The sequence below is a fragment of the Paroedura picta genome, chromosome 2 (assembly GCF_049243985.1).
Source record: "Paroedura picta isolate Pp20150507F chromosome 2, Ppicta_v3.0, whole genome shotgun sequence".
Classification (NCBI taxonomy): Eukaryota; Metazoa; Chordata; class Lepidosauria; order Squamata; family Gekkonidae; genus Paroedura; species Paroedura picta.
Window position 1 is genome coordinate 89,345,133 of NC_135370.1, and position 17,842 is coordinate 89,362,974.

At 42.1% G+C, this 17,842-nt stretch overlaps 1 protein-coding gene across 1 annotated transcript in view; it reads right to left on the bottom strand.

The window, feature by feature from the left end:
- Window positions 1-16,733, bottom strand: part of TRPM5 (transient receptor potential cation channel subfamily M member 5) — a 45,376-nt gene extending 28,643 nt beyond the window's left edge. Inside the window, exons 1-10 of the mRNA XM_077321521.1 lie at window positions 16,678-16,733; window positions 15,518-15,698; window positions 14,227-14,393; window positions 8,918-9,089; window positions 7,133-7,197; window positions 5,976-6,167; window positions 5,107-5,209; window positions 3,945-4,063; window positions 2,774-3,124; window positions 912-1,043 (exon numbers count right to left, since the gene is read on the bottom strand). Coding sequence (XP_077177636.1) covers window positions 912-1,043; window positions 2,774-3,124; window positions 3,945-4,063; window positions 5,107-5,209; window positions 5,976-6,167; window positions 7,133-7,197; window positions 8,918-9,089; window positions 14,227-14,393; window positions 15,518-15,650 — 1,434 coding nt within the window. The 5' untranslated portion in view covers window positions 15,651-15,698; window positions 16,678-16,733. The remainder of the gene's footprint in view (window positions 1-911; window positions 1,044-2,773; window positions 3,125-3,944; window positions 4,064-5,106; window positions 5,210-5,975; window positions 6,168-7,132; window positions 7,198-8,917; window positions 9,090-14,226; window positions 14,394-15,517; window positions 15,699-16,677) is intronic.
- Between the last annotated feature and the right edge of the window lie 1,109 nt (window positions 16,734-17,842).

Below are 17,842 nucleotides of genomic sequence, written 5' to 3' on the forward strand. Positions count from 1 at the left end.
GAAACTTCTGTGCAGCATTGCACCATTCCCACTGAGTCCTTCATGGTGTGTCAATAGGACCCTGTAAGATGCCTTGGAATCTTTCTTTGAGAACTCCTTGGGAAGCCGTGGATTGTTTATTTTTATTTTCTACCAGGAATGGACAGTGAAAGGCAGGGCAGTGCACAACCAGTTTTGCTATCTAGCTCTCTTTGTAATGCTGGAAAGGAGGAATTCATCAGAACTGGATGGCTTGGAGCCATGTCTGCTGTTAAAAATAGGCTCTGGCTAGAAGAGATCAGTAGTCCATACGCCTCATTCCTAAAATCACTAACACATCCCAATGTTTTTGTGGACAACCATTTCAGTGATAACTGTACCGGTCTGTTTCATTCTGACTTGCTCTTGAAGATTTCTACTTCTTCTACACCAGTGACTTGAGGTTCCCTTCAGCTGCTGCTCACGTGGGCAGAAGGACACAAGCAGTATAATGATAGTTAGCCACCCTCCATTACCCAGTCAAGAATCCTAATTCTTAATGCAGAAGGCACATGGTATGCCGTATTTATGAGAAAGACATGAGAGAAACCTTGTTTCAAGTTCTTAGTTGTGGGAAAACCCAAAGCCAGATGATTTTCTGCTTCCCAACCACAGGTTGACCTTTCCCACAAGAGGCACTCTTTGAAACAAGCCTTTCAGAATGAAGTTGGGCTTGCTCTGTTTCTCTTTCTCTGCAAAGCTTTCCTTCTGCAATCCCAGGTGTCCATACACAGTACCTAATCCCCCAGGAAACAAAGGAAGAGCAAGAAGTTGGAGTGCTTTCTCCAAGCAACAACCTATGTCTCCTGTCATGGTTTTGTGGCTGTGACGTTAAACAGAAAAAGAATTCACTTCTCTCTAAAAGGTGCAGCCTGGAGGAGCTTGAAGCTTACCATAGCCCAGAAATAGCATGCCATCTTGTGCCGATTCTGAAGTACTGACCATAAAAATAAATCTCTCCACGGGTTTTCACTTTTCTGATTCATATCCAAGGGGCCAGGTAACCTTTTTGAATGTAATTTATCCTAAAGAAGCAGACAAGAACACAACCTTATATCTGGAATCTGCACATATAAGTATAATGTTCTTCTCAAGTGTTAAATAAGTTAGGGCTGCCAGATCATAGAGTTCTTTCTTTAGCAATCTTTCACGGGGCCCAGTCTGTATGTGAGACTTCATGTGAGACCATCACATTGCTCCCCCCCCCCCCCGACTACATTTAAATAGAAAGGGCAGCCCTACATGCACGCAGTGAGGGACTGGGATGTACCAAGTAAGCATAAAAAATAAAAAATAAACAAAATAAAACAGCAATTCACAAAACAGAAAAATTGTGACTGGGATTACTATCATGCATCATCTGTATCAGCCCAGAGAATTATCAATTGAATCATATCCTAGTATTATATGAATGGTATGCTAACTTGGAAGAAGTAGAATTACACTTTTTCATTAGAAAACATGCTTTGAATACTAAGAAAACAACATCTCCACAACCTTAAGACAACATATGGGTATAAAAATGCATTTTTTGTGCAGAATGGGATTCAATTTTATTTTTTTAAGATTATTTTAAAATAGTTGAAGAACCAGACAACACTCTGAGGTTCACAGTCTAGAGGTTATATCTGTTTCTCAGGACCATGATATTATTCCATATATGGTGGAGTTTGGGCTCAAGCCTTGGGACTACATGAAACCTACCACAAAATAGCAGGTAACTCTGTTTCTTCACTTCCCCAAGGTCAAAGAATATTGACTTTCTGTAAAGATGCTATCTATCAGCCTGACAGTTGAAGCATCAGCATTTGGGCATATCATTTAAAGAAATAGCATGATTTCTATTGTGCCATCCAAGTGTTAAAGTATAGGGAGAGTTTAAATTGCTTACCACTCTTCCCAAACCAAGAAGAATATCAAAGTGATCAGATTTAACTACTCTTAGATGGCAGGGGTGAGTGTTGCTTTTATCCAAGGATCATAATAAAAGACAAATTTTCAAGCTTAAAAACATTTTTTTTGTACATATTCAGCTATACTGATTAGCTGTCCATTTTACTCCCCTCCTCCATTTCCAGGCAGGAGGGATCCAAAAGGATCACAGAAATGGCTGCCTTCAAACCAATAGAGCCACAGTAGTAATGAATACAATGAATTACAAGCACAAAACAACTATCCCAACTATTGGGAAGTTTGTGAACTTCCCAATACAATGCTACAAGCTATATATTTGCTTTCATATTATAAGAAAATATTTCTAAACAGGGGTATCTGGTTAATCAATAGTATAAATTTCAACCTTGCATGCATTCTGCATTATAGATAGGCTGATAATAAGCTAGAACACTGACCTCACTGATGCAAAGGCCAGAACCATGGGAAGCAGACCAAAAGAGTTAGGGTCAAGGAACACTAGTCAGGAGGTATATTTTAGAGAGCGGTGTGCCATGGGCCAAACCACAGAGGACTCCATTGCACCATAAATTAACTTTGCTTATTGCTCCTCTTGAGTGTATAGTTCAGAGAGGCAGGAGATCTGGTGAACTTACTCTCTATACATGTGTACTAGCAGCAGATGCTTTCAAAAATTACCAAAAACATTGTGACACTATAGGAGGTTTGTGCCCCAGTGAGTAAGGCTCTATGGACCACCAGAAGGTCCTGGCCCATGGGTTGAACACCACTGCCATAAGTACTACTGAGGATTAGAAAGAGCCTGGTAAGGCTACAGGACTCACGTCTTCCATAAACTTACATTTTTCTTCTTATTTCCAGACTTATGTTCTTGATAGAAACCTTTGCATGCATCATGTAAAAAATCCTTCAGCACCCTGGAAACTTCATGGAGAGTGAAGAGTGGACAAGTATCCATCATTTCTTTGTGCTGTTGACCACTCATCCCTGCCAAAGTGAGTCTGCTTTCTTCATGTTTTTTAAGCAAAAGTGAATAAAGGAGACACTTAGGTGAGATAGTGCAGTAGAGTCTCTGTAGCCGGCTGTAAGTCAGGAAGTCATATATGTTGGCTCCATTATCAATAAATAACTTGACAAATTCTGGCTTATCATTCACCAGGGCATCCATCATCACTTCTTCTAGGTCACATGACTGAATTGACAAAAAAATGCAAGTGAAAATTGTATTTTCCCCCATTGGGCAGGAGCTGTTCATACATTAAGTCATTGAAAAGAAATCATGCCATTCTTTTTGGCATAGCACCCTGTAGAAGGCACTGACATATCACTGATTGCCTACTAGTCAGGTAAAGTAGAATGACTTCCCATAATACTCAGCCAAGAGCAGGACTAGATTCACTACAACAGTTAACATTCCCAGGTTGACTCCTTGGGTGTTTCTTTGAGTTGACCGGCTGTACTTTGGAACAATCACATAGAAAGTTTCTGTATCCAGTTCACATCAAATACTTTAATTGATGGGGGTGGAGAAATTCATTATATAGAATCAGAGTTGGAAAGTACCTTCAGGGTCATCTAGTCCAAGCCCCTACACAATGCAGGAAGGCATGTTAGCTCCAATTTAAGGGGTAATCTGTATTTGGTCCCATCAGTAAATACAGTTGAGGAGATATTGCCATGGAGATTCCAAACTTTGCAATGAATGTTAGCTACACCATCACCAAAGTTCATGCCATTGAAATGTCCTCAGGATATAGTATCAAAACATGCAGCTCTACATACCTAAATTCTGGAGTTAATCGTTCATCATTACAAATCACTAAATTCCTATGAAAATTACAGTCAGACAGGCTGAAGTGCTTTCTCATATATATGTAATACATGGTTTGATTTACATTTTGAGATTTGTTTGTTGTTCTCAATCTCCTGTATTGCCCAGAATCAACATGTCTGCATTACTCCATCAAATCTTTAAATTAGTGCAAAGTAATCAAGCACATTTGAGATCCTACCTTCCATTCAACATCTCCGTTGAATATTTCACTCTTAGCTATATCCACTCTGTTCCAGGCCACAGCCAGCTTCAGTTCATCCAGGTATTCCTGAGCTTCTTGACTATGACTCTTACAGGCTATCAGAAATGTAACGTGAACATTGACATAGATTTACAGCAAGTTAAATCTCACAAAAACACCATGAACTCAAGGCCTTAATGAAAGAACACAGCACAGATAAATAGTATCTTTTCTCAATTACTTATTGTTTTTAATGTTTTCAGGTTTTTTAACAGCCACTTTACAGTTTCAAGAGGCACTAGAAGGCCCTGAACATGATCTATCCAAACTTAAGCCATTTTAAGCCTCATTGATTTCCATCGAGTTAAGTGAGCGCTTTAGAAGAAAAGTAGGTTTTCATACCCAGCTCTTCTCTACCTTAAGGGGTCTCTAAGAGGCTCACACAGCATGCACATCATGAGGTAGGTGGGGCTAAGAACATTCTGAGAAAAAAATTGACTGGCCCAAGGTCATTGAGCAGGCTTCATGTGAAGGACTGGGGAATTAAACTTAGTTCTCTAGATTAGACTCTGCCACTCTTAACCACTACACCACACTGGCTGTCCACTGTACCACTTTACTCTCCCACTAGGATTAATGGGATTAATTTGTGGACCTGTGCCTACTTTTATTCCATATGGGTTCCTCCATACTGCATTTTCTATGAATACTACACTGGCAAATAATTTTGCTCAAATTGTGACACTCCTATCCCATTCCACTCCTTTGAAACCAATCCAGGCAGCACTGGTATCTGTCTATCCAAAGTGTTCCACAATTAAGCTAGACAACAGCATTTGCCATTGTTCAAGAATTCAAGTCCCACAACTTGTGTATGGTTAAAACAAACATAGCCTGTTACAAGAAAACCAAAAGATTAACAAGTATTTATGAAGAGAGTAAAAAAAAATCCATTTTACTTGCATTGTGAGAACATAACGTTTTTAGCATTGTTTTAATATTTTAATTGAAATTGCTTTGCATGTTAATGGTTGTTATCTTGTACTGGTCATTGCTTTAAGTATTTATATGAAAAGCTGTAAATAAACAATGTGAATGAGGCAGTAATTTGCTGGGAAATATTTTTGGAACAGACAATACTGATTAAAAATAAGGTTACCTTTAACTAGAGCTTTCAAAATGATTGTATCCAATTCTTCTGAACCTTCTTGCTCAAAATCATGAATTGTTAGAAGATGCTGACAGGCAATAATGCTCTGGATCTAAAGAGTTTAACCAGGACATTAGATAATAATACAAAAGACAAGGAATAAGACATTCCATCATCATGGTGCTTTTCTGAGCTGTTCCAGTCTACTACAGTTCTAAATCCTTTATATGAACCTCCTGAACAATTCTGTTTTGCACATTCTGCAGGATGATAGAAGTGTAGGAGCCTTTCAGGCCTCCTCAGGCAAGGCCTTCCACAAGGTGAATGCACAAAACAGGCAACTGCTAATCTTATCCATTTGCAGTGTGGCACCATTAGAAGGCTTGACCAAGATAAATGATGCTGTCACAGCAGCATACAACAGGTATTCTGATCCAGCAGATATGTGGGTCCAAGACCTTTAAGGGCTTTGTAGGTAATAACTAGAGCCTCTTGTGGCACAGAGTGGTAAGGCAGCGACATGCTGTCTGAAGCTGTCTGCCCATGAGGTTGGGAGTTCAATCCCAGCAGCCGGCTCAAGGTTGACTCAGCCTTCCATCCTTCCGAGGTCTGTAAAATGAGTACCCAGCTTGCTGGGGGGTAAACGGTAATGGGGAAGGCATTGGCAAACCACCCTGTATTGAGTCTGCCATGAAAACACTAGAGGGCATCACCCCAAGGGTCAGACATGACCCGGTGCTTGCACAGGATATACCTTTACCTTTACCTTTAGGTAATAACTAGAACCTTTAATTAAAATTGGTAAACAACAGAAATTAGCAAACAGGCAAGCATGCCTACAGGAACAACTTCTTTGTACCACCAAGAATTAAACTTACCACAGTGGTCCACTGAAGAATGTCCTTGTACAAGAAATCTTCAGTGGGGAATTTCTCTTTTAATTGTTTTTCCACCACCTGTGGCACTATTAAGTGAGGTTCATTTATTAGTGCTGATAAGACGTCAGCTATGCCACCAGATCCTGTCAAGATGAGCCAGGGGGCAGAATGTTCCAAGCCCCTGTAAATGCGCTTTTAAAGACGCAAACACATGTTAGACTCTAGATGTTCAGCAAACACCAAACCAAAGAAAACAGGAAGAAAATATTCCTGCCCAATCCCAGTGTTTAAGACAACAACAAATATGTGTTAGTTCTTCAGCCTATTGGGAGAGAGGGAGAAAGCAGTTGTAGGCTGCTTTGAGACTCCTTAGGTAGGGAATTTGCTCATCAGTTACACATGCAGATATGCAGCATTCTTATTTCTTGTTTATATATTGCATTTGTACACATCACTTTTCTCCACAAGGGGGACCCAAACCTGAAACGGCAATCTTAAAGAAATAGATGGTTTGAACTGCATTTTTATTCAACAGCTCATGAACCACTTATTTACTTCTACATGTGCTATACAGTTTAATTTTCATTCACAGCTTTTAGCTAGTCTTTAGCTAGCCTACAGAGGCATGCAGCTAAAAACATCTAGACTGGCAATCAGGAAGAGTTTTAGCAAAAATATATGATTCTCAATGAGTACTCTTATAGCATAATGACTCAGGACATAAGTGATGTTTGGAAACGCCCTGATATAAATTTCAGCTCTGCCTTAAACCCATGAATCATTTTATGCAAACTACTTTTACTCAGTTTGGGTCCCTGCCTGTTTGGAACTCCAATCAACAGTCCACAGAATCCTTCCAGACCACAAGAGGAACAATATGTGGGAGTAAAAGAAATGAAATTTGGTGGGGAAATTTCATCAAAGCAAATGAGGTGATTTGGTGATAAAAGCTCTTCTTTACTATTTGGTAAATGTAATCTTGTGCTGCAGTACTGACAGGTAAATGAAAGGGTCTATGTTACTGATCAATTTACTTCAATTGCCACCACATTTACACAGGTCTGTATTTGTGTCTAGCCAGGTTTTCAGCAAATTTAGCACCAGAATATGTGTTTAAACAGCACTGTAATTTACATAGGGTAAAACTAGTTTCTTACCTCAAGTATGTTAGGTCTTCCATTCACAAGTAAGCAAAGCACAGGGATTTCAATACTACCTGTTCCTAGGAAATAAACGATTAAACATTACACTCATGAGAAGCAGTAGCTTTTCTTCCAAAATTATTTCACAGTCCACATAATACCTTTTATTAGAACCAACCAGAACTCTCAGAACTTTCTCAGCCCTATAGATCTCAAAAAGTGCCTATTATGGAGAGAGGGAGGGGAAACCATTTGTAGGCTGCTTTGAGACTTCCTAGGGTCGAGAAAAATGAGATATAAAAATCTTATCTTTTTCTGTCCCCCCATCTTCAACTACATTTATTATGTACTTGATTTACACCTTACCTTTCTCCACAATGGAGAATGAAAGCAGCTTATATCATTATTCTCCCCTCATTGACCAATAGTTGGCTGTCATTGACCAATAGCGAGCAGCCAGCCCTGGGTCAGTCATGGAATTCAGATGGTAGCAAGACCCTGCAATTCCTGCTGGCCCATGTCCTAATGAGTCTTCCCCCATATGCCAAAAGAGTCCTGGAAAGGGACCTGCCCACCTTTTTTTTACTGACAGAACCAAGCCTAAAATGCTGGCAAAACTTGTGGTTTCCCAGCAGTGGCTACTGTGGATGTCATTCCATTCCCAGAAAATATAGTGAAAGGTTTACCTTTTGCTGACGCAATATTTTTGGCATTTCAAACAACATCGTCAGCATCCAGTGTCCCAGCAGCAAACCAGCAGCTACATCCTCCATTTTAAAGCACAAGTTGAGGAATCCACATAAGTGGATTCCGAGCAAGCTCAAGCAAGAGGCGAGCAACCAGCAATCACACGTTAAGGAAATATGTGGAGGCAAAGTAGCACTATCTCTGCCTCCATTGGCCGCCCTCACACCCACCTCCCTCTCCCTTCTCCCAGGGACAGGGCTCTTAAAAAAAAGCCTGGAGCAATGAATATGCATTAAATCATCCAGGCAGAGCAAAAAAGAAACAATTCCCCACCAGTTAACGCACAAAGCATGCCTCTCTAACCCCCGCCCCACCCCCCAAAAAAAATTGGGAACAAGATTCAGGCTTCAAGGCTCATAATTCCAAAAGGGGTGGCAGTAAAATAAGCACTATGCATCTATGATTAGATGCATAGGCATAGGAACGCAGAGGTTTGACTTAAAAAAACAAACAAACCTTGCATCACAGGCCCTTTAAAACATGGAGAAAGGTGATTGGCTGCCTGGCTTGATTGACAGGTGGAGGAAAGCCATGTGTATAGCGTGTTCCTCTCTTCTGCCATTTCAAGCAGGTGAACAAAGTGCAAAGAAGCGCAAGAAGGCAACAGAGGAAAGCGAGAGAGCCAGGAGGTGAGGAATGGCTGGAGGCACGATTTTTTATAGCGTTATGCCATTGCACTGGCATAACGCTATTTTTTTTAAGTGGAGAATGGCCCAGGGTATCCATTTCATAAAGCTACATACACTCCTGTTACCATTTTGATTTTAAAATTTTTCTGTGGACCTCGGGCTCTTTTCAGGTTTGTAGAAATATTTGTCTTGTTCATTCACGACCCTGGGCTCTGGATTTAAATATCCTCAAACTTGGCTGGGTAGAGAATTAGATATACTGATATGTTAAACAATGCAGAAAAATATTATGAGTTATATAATATTGTTAAAAATCTCATGACTGCTATTCAATCAAATAAGTGCCTTGTACCTATTAGGAACTTGAACAGTAATAATGCAAGAAGTAATTAAGACTCTCATTCATACATTCATTTCTGCCCACCTCCATAGCCAGTGCGCTGTTCTGAAATGTGTTTCTCCAAGGTAAGACGTAGATTTGTAGTCCCATCTGGCTCTTTTTCATCCACCAAAATAAAATGGGAATGATGGTTATCAAGAAAGTATCGAGGACCCTGGGCATTATAGTCAGATTTGTAGTTTATAAGACTGTTATTCTGTATTAAAAAAAAGAGATTACTCTTTACACAGAGACATTCTAACTATTTTTATAATGTATTTGGTTGTATTAAAGAAGTTAACATTCAATCAAATACAGTAAGCAGATATCTTTTAAATGACAAAAGAATGACATCCTTTTGAAAGATGCAAGATTTGGTAACAAAACACAGAAGGTTGCAAACACATTCCTTCCAAAACTACTTATGTGTTTTTATTTATCTGTACTAGTAGTAAAGCCCATTGCATGCCGTAATACAACAGACAATAGCTCATGGTTTGGTGTGGGTTTTGTGCCTCACTTGGAAGCTGGCAACCCTGAGAAGAGGCCTCTCTGTGCACAACAGTCCTGACCCAAGTCAGGTTCAGGCACATCTAGGTAGTGTAGAATTCCAGAACATGAACCTACACCTATCTAGCAACCTTGCCTCCTTTCTGCAATACCTGAAATAGCCCGGGGGATTCTAAGTTGCTGGTTGAGTGTCTGCAGAGGCATTATACACTTTTGAGGCCCCACTTTCTAACCTCAAGGAATATTTCTAACCCAGGGGTAGCCAACTGCACTTCCTGTTGTCCGCAAAGCCAAATCGTTGCCTAATAAAACTGGAATTCCTAGTTCCCCACAATCTCACTGTCTACTTTATTTTAAACCCTTTATATGTGAACTCCCAAGCCAACTCCACTTGAAATTCTGGGCCATGTATGCCTTTTATTTCAGAGGACCTTCATGGCAAATACTGATTATAATACTGATTATTTTATTTGAATAAAGTCACTTCAGCCCCTATCTATAGACATGGTCTATATATTTCTTATTTAGATCTTCCTTCATATTCCAGACTTGCAGGACCCTTGCTGGTCTGTCCGTTTGCGCCAAAATGTTTTTTTTTTAAATGTTGCTGATATGGGCTGGCCAGAGCTCACAACCCAGGTGGGACACATATGCACCACTCCACACCAACCTCAGCCTGTAAGCCTCTACCATTGTTTCTACTATCACTTCCCATTTGTAGACTGTAAAGATCAGCTCTGCAGCAAAAATGGCTGCTTTGGAGGGTAGACTCTGAGGCACTATACCATTTTGAAGCCCCACCTCCAAATCACAAGGAATATTTCCAACCCAGAGTTAGCAAACCTCCAGGTGAGCCTGGAGATCTCCTAGAATTACAGCTCATCTTTAGACTATAAAGATTAGCTCCCAAGGCAGAAATGGCTGCTTTGGAGGGTGGACAGGGTTCTTATGCAAAAGAAACATTTGAGGCCTCCCACACTGGTTGTTGTGGAGATGAAACACTTGAGGCCTACTACACAGAGTTGAAATAGGAGACAAAAGAACCCCTGCAACAGCATCCAGTTTCATCTGCACAACAACCTTGAATGGTAGGCTTCAAATGTTCAGAGGGTGGAGTTCAGAATCCTGAGTAAGAACGGCAATTGGTTACGAGTAGGAAAGATTCTACCAATAGGAGGCTTTGGAACATTCAGCATTTTGTTAGGGTGAATGGTAACAATTTTATGTATACAGAGTAGGGGCAAAGCCCATTGTATCCAGGAATACAACAGGTGCTAGAGCTTGATGGTGGGAAGAGGAAGGGGAAGAGTTGTCCAGTCTGCAAGGGCACGGGGTTGAATGTGTGTGTTGTATGGGAGGTTGTGGTGGCGTGGTGACAAATGAGGGGATGGGGTGGGAGAGATGAGTGTCAAGAATTTGTGGTGTGGAATGTTCATTGAGTGTGAGAGAGGACTGACCTTTGGGAATTGTGGCATAGGGATTACAGATGAGCTTTCAAGAACCATGTCTTCAGATATGTGAAAGGAAAATCAGACTAAAGGCTCTTCTTAGGGGAATATTAAATGCCAACCAATTCCTCCCAGTTCTGCATTCAATGTTTGAGTTTAAGTTTAAAAACTGAAGATAAAAATTCAGCCATAATAAAGCTGACATTGGCATCCTTATCACTCAACAAAAATTGGCAGATCAGGTCTTTTGAATGATTTCTCCATTTGGGTATGAGAGGTATAATGTTCCTTCACTGGACAATAAACAAGGGACAATCCAGTAAGATATGTTGCATGGTGCCAGGAGTGTTTAACTCACAGGGACATAGTCTATTTTCTAAAGGAATCTTGGCAAATCTCCCTTGTAATACTTTGGATGGAAAGGCGTTAAGCCGCGCAAGCGAAAATGCACTGTGATAAAGGGGATTTGCCAAGTTATAGAAATAAGCCAGCATTATCCCATGCTTCACTTGGAGACCAAGAGCTCGGGGATAGCAAATTGCCTGGACAGTAGGATGGACTTTTTGGAATTCCTGATCGAGGAGCCTTTGTTTAATTTGGTGCATAATGGAAGATTCATTCAGAGATAAGATGTAATTGTAGTCAATGCCAATTTGTTGGAGTGTAGTCCTTGCTCCTCATTTATTTAACCATTTTTTACACGATCTTCCAAAAACCCTAAGACTCATAAATGGTCGGTCATTCAATGTCATTTCCCTTCTTGTGTGAATTAGGCCACAGACACTGAAATGTCACCCTGCCCTAATCCACATGGGGTAGTCACACTACACGGTACACTCTGCTCCTTCTGTCTCCATTTTTTTACAGTTGATAAAATGTTCAGACCAAGGACAGCCAACCTGCAAGTGGGGCCTGGAGATCTCCTAGAATTGCTGCTCATCTCCAGTCTGTAAAGATCAGCTCCCCAGGCAAAAATGGCTGCTTTGGAGGGGTGACTGTGTAGCATTCTACCCCACTGAGGTTTAGGGAGGCCAGCCTCCAGGTTGGGTCTGAGAATTCCCTGGAAGCTCATCTCCAGGAAGATATACTGAAAGGAAAGCTCTGTCCCCTCACATGCGTCCCTTCTAAAGGAATGCACATGTCCCCAGACACCCCTTGGTTGATTGGCTGGTGATGTCTGTCCTTCTGAAGCCTGAGGCCTACTGCTGGCAACTGCAGTCCCTGTTGTTGTTCACAAGGCCAAGTTGTTGCCTAATAAAACTGGATCACCTAGTTTCTCCCAAAGTCTCACTGTGTATTTTGATGTAAAGCTAACTCAACTTGAAATTCTGGGCCACTTATGCCTTTGAGTTCATAGGACCTTCCTGGAAAATACTGTTATATTTTTACCAGGCCAAGCTTGAAAAAAGTCACTTCAGTTCCCAGCCATTTACTTGTTCACTATTTTCATTTTCAGGCTGTAAATATTCTTTCTTTAGATCTTCCTGAACTTTCCAGACTCACAGGACTGATGCTGGTCTGTCTGCACCCTAAAATACAAACAGTTGCTGGTAAGGGCTGACCAAAGCCCATAGCCCAGGAAGGACATAGCCCAGGAAGCACCACTCTACCCCAACTGCAGTCTGCAAACCTCCACCATCTTCTCTAGATTGCTGCTCATCTCTAGATTATAATGATCAGCTTGCAGGCAAAAATGGCTACTTTGAAGGCGGGATTCTGAGGCATTGAACAATTTTGAAGTCCTGCCTCCAAACCTCCAGGAATATTTCCAACCCAGAGGTAGCCAACCTCCTGGTGGCGCCTGGAGAACTCCTGGAATTACAGGAGACTATAAAGATCACCTCCCCAGGCAGAAAGGACTGCTTTGCAGTTTGAAGTTGTTGAGGAGAAGAAAATGTAAGGCCTCCCACACAGGTTATTGTAGAGTTGAAACACTTTAGGCCTACTGCACAGGCCTAACTGTCACATCCAACAACTTCCCTCACTTTGCCTCAGACGGTGTCTGGTAAGTATGCTCCCTCCCTCCCTCCCCCCTCCCATCAGGCCTGCTGTGAAGAAGCCTCTAACAGACCCTGGCTGAGGCGAGGGAGGTGTTTCCTAGAGCAACGCAGAGGAGTCTATGGGGGGACTTGTGCTTTCCTTTTGAGAGGGGGGGAGCTTTCTCTTTCTGCCAAACAGGTGGCTGACAGAAAAGCCCCTTCTCACTTAAAATACTGCTCTGGCAGGCCTCATTGCTGGAGGGAAGAAACCGCCAAGCCATGTGTATGTCTTCTGTATGACTCCCTGCAGATTTGAGGCCTACTGCACAGGGTTGTTGTGCAGATGAAATAGGAGGCAAAAGAACTTCTGCAACAGCATTCATTGGGCTGGGAGTTGGGCCAGGAAGACCTCGCGCAACCTCTGCAAGGCGGCGTGAGGGCTTCCCAGCCTAAGTGGGAAAGGAGGCCAACCCCCAGCCCAAGTACTGTGTCCCTGTCAGCAGCCAGGGGCAAACTGGCTGCGAGCTTGCCAGATTGCCCCTGGCTGGGCTGGGGAGGGCAGGCTGTGTTGACTCCCTATTGGTCCAAAGTCTGGGGGGTGGGGCGACTAGCACTGCCCACCTCAGCCTTAGTTTTTTATATTATACAGCGAAGCTGTTCCAGATATTAATAAGGTTAGTAAGTGCTGCTTTTCTCACTATAACACGTTTCCTGATATTCAAAGGAAATGTCTTAGGTTTTGTTGATAATATTAAGAACATCTTTGAAACATTAATGGCTTTAATAATATTGACCAACCTCATTTAGAAATAGTGTTGAATGGGTTTTTTGCAATTTTTCAGAAGATATTTCTATGAGCTATATTCTCACTCCCCCCAGAAATATCTCTATTAAGTACTGTCTCTAGGATTGGATTTTCATTTCTAGTTAATTGTCATGGGAAAAGGTACCATTCTTTTTTCAGTTGTTGGAAAGCTCCAAGCAGAGTCCAAAACAGGGTATACCAATTGCCTGATTGCCAGCTTAGTCCCGCTGGTGTAGAAATATCCTCCTCATTGCTTGTGCAGTATAGGGATGCCAGCCTAGTTTCAATAAGGTTGCATTGCCAATGATAAGAAAAATGCCAATATCTGTACAACACACCTGCATCTTAAATTAGTATAACTTATCTTCTAATAACTTAACAATTTCCCAAACACTTGGCTCATCTTTTCCCTTCTCTGGTCCAGTGCACTGGCAAGTCTCACCAAGCTACATTTTTATAGCGACCTTTTCCTGTACCTGTCTAGTGCCAACTAGTCCAACCATATATCCCACCACGTAGAAGACAATGGATCCAAGAAGTTGCAGTTCTCAGGTCTCTTTCACCTCTCTTCTTTTTTTCCCAACAAAAATTTTCACAACAAAAAGTGCATACCTTAACATCTTCCAGAAGTTCTTTGTGCTGAATTTTTCCCAGTGAAGTTATTCCTATTGCAACCACTTTCACTGTGGACGAAGTGCTTGCCAACATGTGATCTCGGACTGCTTGCCCTATTTGTTTTGTTATTCCAACATGCAAGGCGCTCGTAAAGATCCAAGCACCTGAAATTATTTTTAGAACTGTTAGATATTAAGTGATTTTGCAGTTTTCTTCCTTTCTCAGGATATAAGTTGTGTTATCATAAACTCAGATATATTGAAAGCGTGCAGGTTTTCACCCCAAACAAATTTTGGTTTTGAACATAGAATCACAGTTCTGTTCATGCAGGTTCACCGCTCTCACATTCCCTGTAATTTCAATCTTAATTTACTAGAATCTGTTGAGAAGAGTATTGTTGCTGTCACCTATGGTGCCAAATGTATCATATGTAAGACTTCAGGGGCCATCCTAAAACTATAATATCTGTCTGTTATTTTGCCCTCTGTTTATTTGGATTGTAGATTCTTTTGCTTTATTGATAGCATAAGAATTTATGACAAGAGTAACAATGTTTCAATGATTTAATATAGATGAACATGAAAACATAGTCAGTTTGAGCCTATGGAAGTTATCTCTGTCCTTCCACCTTCATATGTCCTTGGAATGGAAAGAGATCCTCCTGGGAAGCAAACTAACCCATGCACCACTTCTGGTTTCTTTCCACTCATTGGATTGACTTCTGAATGGATGGATGCTCCTGCCTTTGTCTCTAACTCACTGGCTCTTTCTCCTAGGATTCAGAGGAGCCTCATCTCATTTCCTCCCAAATGCTCTAAAAGCAACATGACAAGCTGCCCATATTCCTCCAAATGCTAGCAACCCAAATAATGGCTTGGAATCTTCTAAGAAATCAGGAAGCCTGGCATTACATATACATGACATAACATGTATGGAAGTGATGTCATCGCAGTAATTTTGCCTTAACATTCTGATATTTGGGCAAAAACTCAATGGTAAAATTGGCTTCTACCATAGAGGTTTTGCCCAAATACCAGAGTATTGCCCAGACACTGGCAATGTGATGGTGTCACTTCCAGAGGTACCATCGTCACATCACAAGCGACATAGCCTTTGCTTCCCTCTCTCTCTCTTGGCAATTCCTCCTGCCAGCCACCTGATCAGTGACAGGGGACCCCCACTTCCACCAGGGGGGCTGGCAACTCTAAACCTGCCTTTTTGCCTGATAGGAGTCTTATTGGACAAAGATGTAAAAGAATTATGCTCTCCGTCTAGGAGTAGAACCAACCAGTGCTCTGTGCAGCCTTCACCAGTCCTTTCCTTAAAGTGTCGCGTAACCAAGGTTTCATCTGGAAGTGTCCTTCTTCTCCAACTAAAGAGACAACCAGGTTGGGAGCAGGAAGGTTCCATTTGTTGCTCATAGCATCAAAGATTACTCTGGGATGGATGGCACATGGGACTTTAATAAACTGTAGTAAAGGGAGGAAAATCATCAAGCAATACAGCAACAAGAGAGACATATAGGTTAATAGTATACACATAGCAAGCAGAAAATACCATGGATCATTAGAATACAGAGAATAAAGTGTTACATTCACATATAAACTTGTATAATATAACTGATTGAAATATAAAAGACAACAGTGGAACAGAGTCTACAAACATAACAGAACTATGGAATTTTTATGCAAATGGAGTTCCCACGTACCAAACAGAGTTCCTACCTATTGTGTAGGAATTTGCATGAGTGTTACATAAAGATTTTTGCATGTGGTGATGTTGTATACGTGCAGTTCTCTAAATGCATGCATGATCCCTTATCCAGCTTTAGCATTTGGCTGGCCACTGTGGGAAACAAGGTACTCTAGTAGATGGACCATTGGTCTGATTCAGCATAGTTTTTTTCTGCTGATCCAGATCATGAATGTTACCATAAAGCACAATCAGCCCTAACTGCTGTATGGTGCTGGAGGGTGTTGGTGAATACTTCTCAACACAGTGAGCAAGAAACAAATATATAGAGTGATACAGAATTCCTGGTTAAAACTAACAGAGCAACACCAACAAACCAACCTGAATGCCCTCTTAAAGAATTGTAAAATATATTTTTAAAAGAAACGTTGAAAAGATTGGTTAACCAAACCACTCTTGCCTGTTGTTGTTGTTAGTTGAGAAGTCGTGTCCGACCTATCATGACCCCATGGAAAATGATCCTCCAGGCTTTCCTGTCCTCTACCATTCCCCGGAGTCCATTTAAGCTTACAACCTACTCCATCCAGCCACCTCATTCTCTTTCTTCCCCCTCTTCTTTTGCCCTCAATCGCTCCCAGCATTAGGCTCTTCTCCAGGGAGTCCTTCCTTCTCATGAGGTGGCCAAAGTATTTCAGTTTCATCTTCAGGATTTGGCCTTCTAAGGAGCAGTCCAGGCTGATCTCCTCTAGGACTGACCGGTTTGTTCGCCTTGCAGCCCAAGGGACTTTCAAGATTCTTCTCCAGCACCAGAGTTCAATTCTTGCCTACTTATCCCTATTTTAGTAGCCCCTTCACCAAGCACAAGGAGCCTTTAATGGGGGAAACTGCACCTATGTAATTAGTGGCCAATCCACTGTAAAAGGAACAGACCCTCTTTTATGAAAGATGGGTAGTAATTGCAGAGCACAGATATTGCTATGTGTTGTTGACTAGTAGATAATTCTGGAGGTAAGAGGGCATATTTGTCTCGCAAAAGATCAGGCAGGAAACTTATCTTTGGCTAAACAGGGCCACTGTCATGCCCCCGCTGACACCTCCCGTCTCCAAGGGGTTGCCATAGCAACCAGAGCTGACTGCCGAGCCAGCTGCTGTAAATCAACTGACTCTGCTGTCAGAGCAGAGAGATGCATCTGAATGCACACAGGGGAACAGCAGAGATGAGCCGGTCTATTTCAGAGATGCAGTTTCTGAACAGTCACACATAAACTCAGAGAGTTCGGAGAGATTCCCCGGAAAGACTAAGGGGGCAGATGAGATCAGTTATCACAGAACCCTGGAGGAGCCAGAGATTGCAGGCACGCTGTCTCAATAGATGGGGTAGAGCTGGGATGGCTCCTAGGGAGGATGTGAGTCCTCCCTCAGGTGCAGCCAATTAGCTAGGTTGCTTTTAGGCACGCTGGGTGCAATCTGTGCAGAAACCCTCCTGTCTGGCTTGGATTCCCTTGGCTCTGCGAACTCCTGTGACTCCCTATTGGCTTCCCTGACTTCTGGCATATGGCTCTTGTCTATGCTCCTGGTAATTGGACTGGCTTTGATGACTATTTGCTTCTCTGGATCCTGACCTTGGCTATCCCTTGACTACTTTTCGGCTCAGACTCTGTTTGCTTCTGTACGTAACGACCTGGACTGGATGTTGACCTTGCTCTGGTGTGGACTCAAGCTTGGCTCCGCAGCCCAGGCACCTCCCACCCAGTTGCCACTGGGTGCAGCCAGATAGAGCAGCACAGCCACAGCTTTTATTAACACATATACATGTCAGGTCATGAGCGTCGGCACACCCATGTTGAGGGGTGGATCCCCTAACCGCCCCTTGCCTGCTGCTGCTGGCATGCAGCAGCCCTGCAGGGACTGGGCGACCATT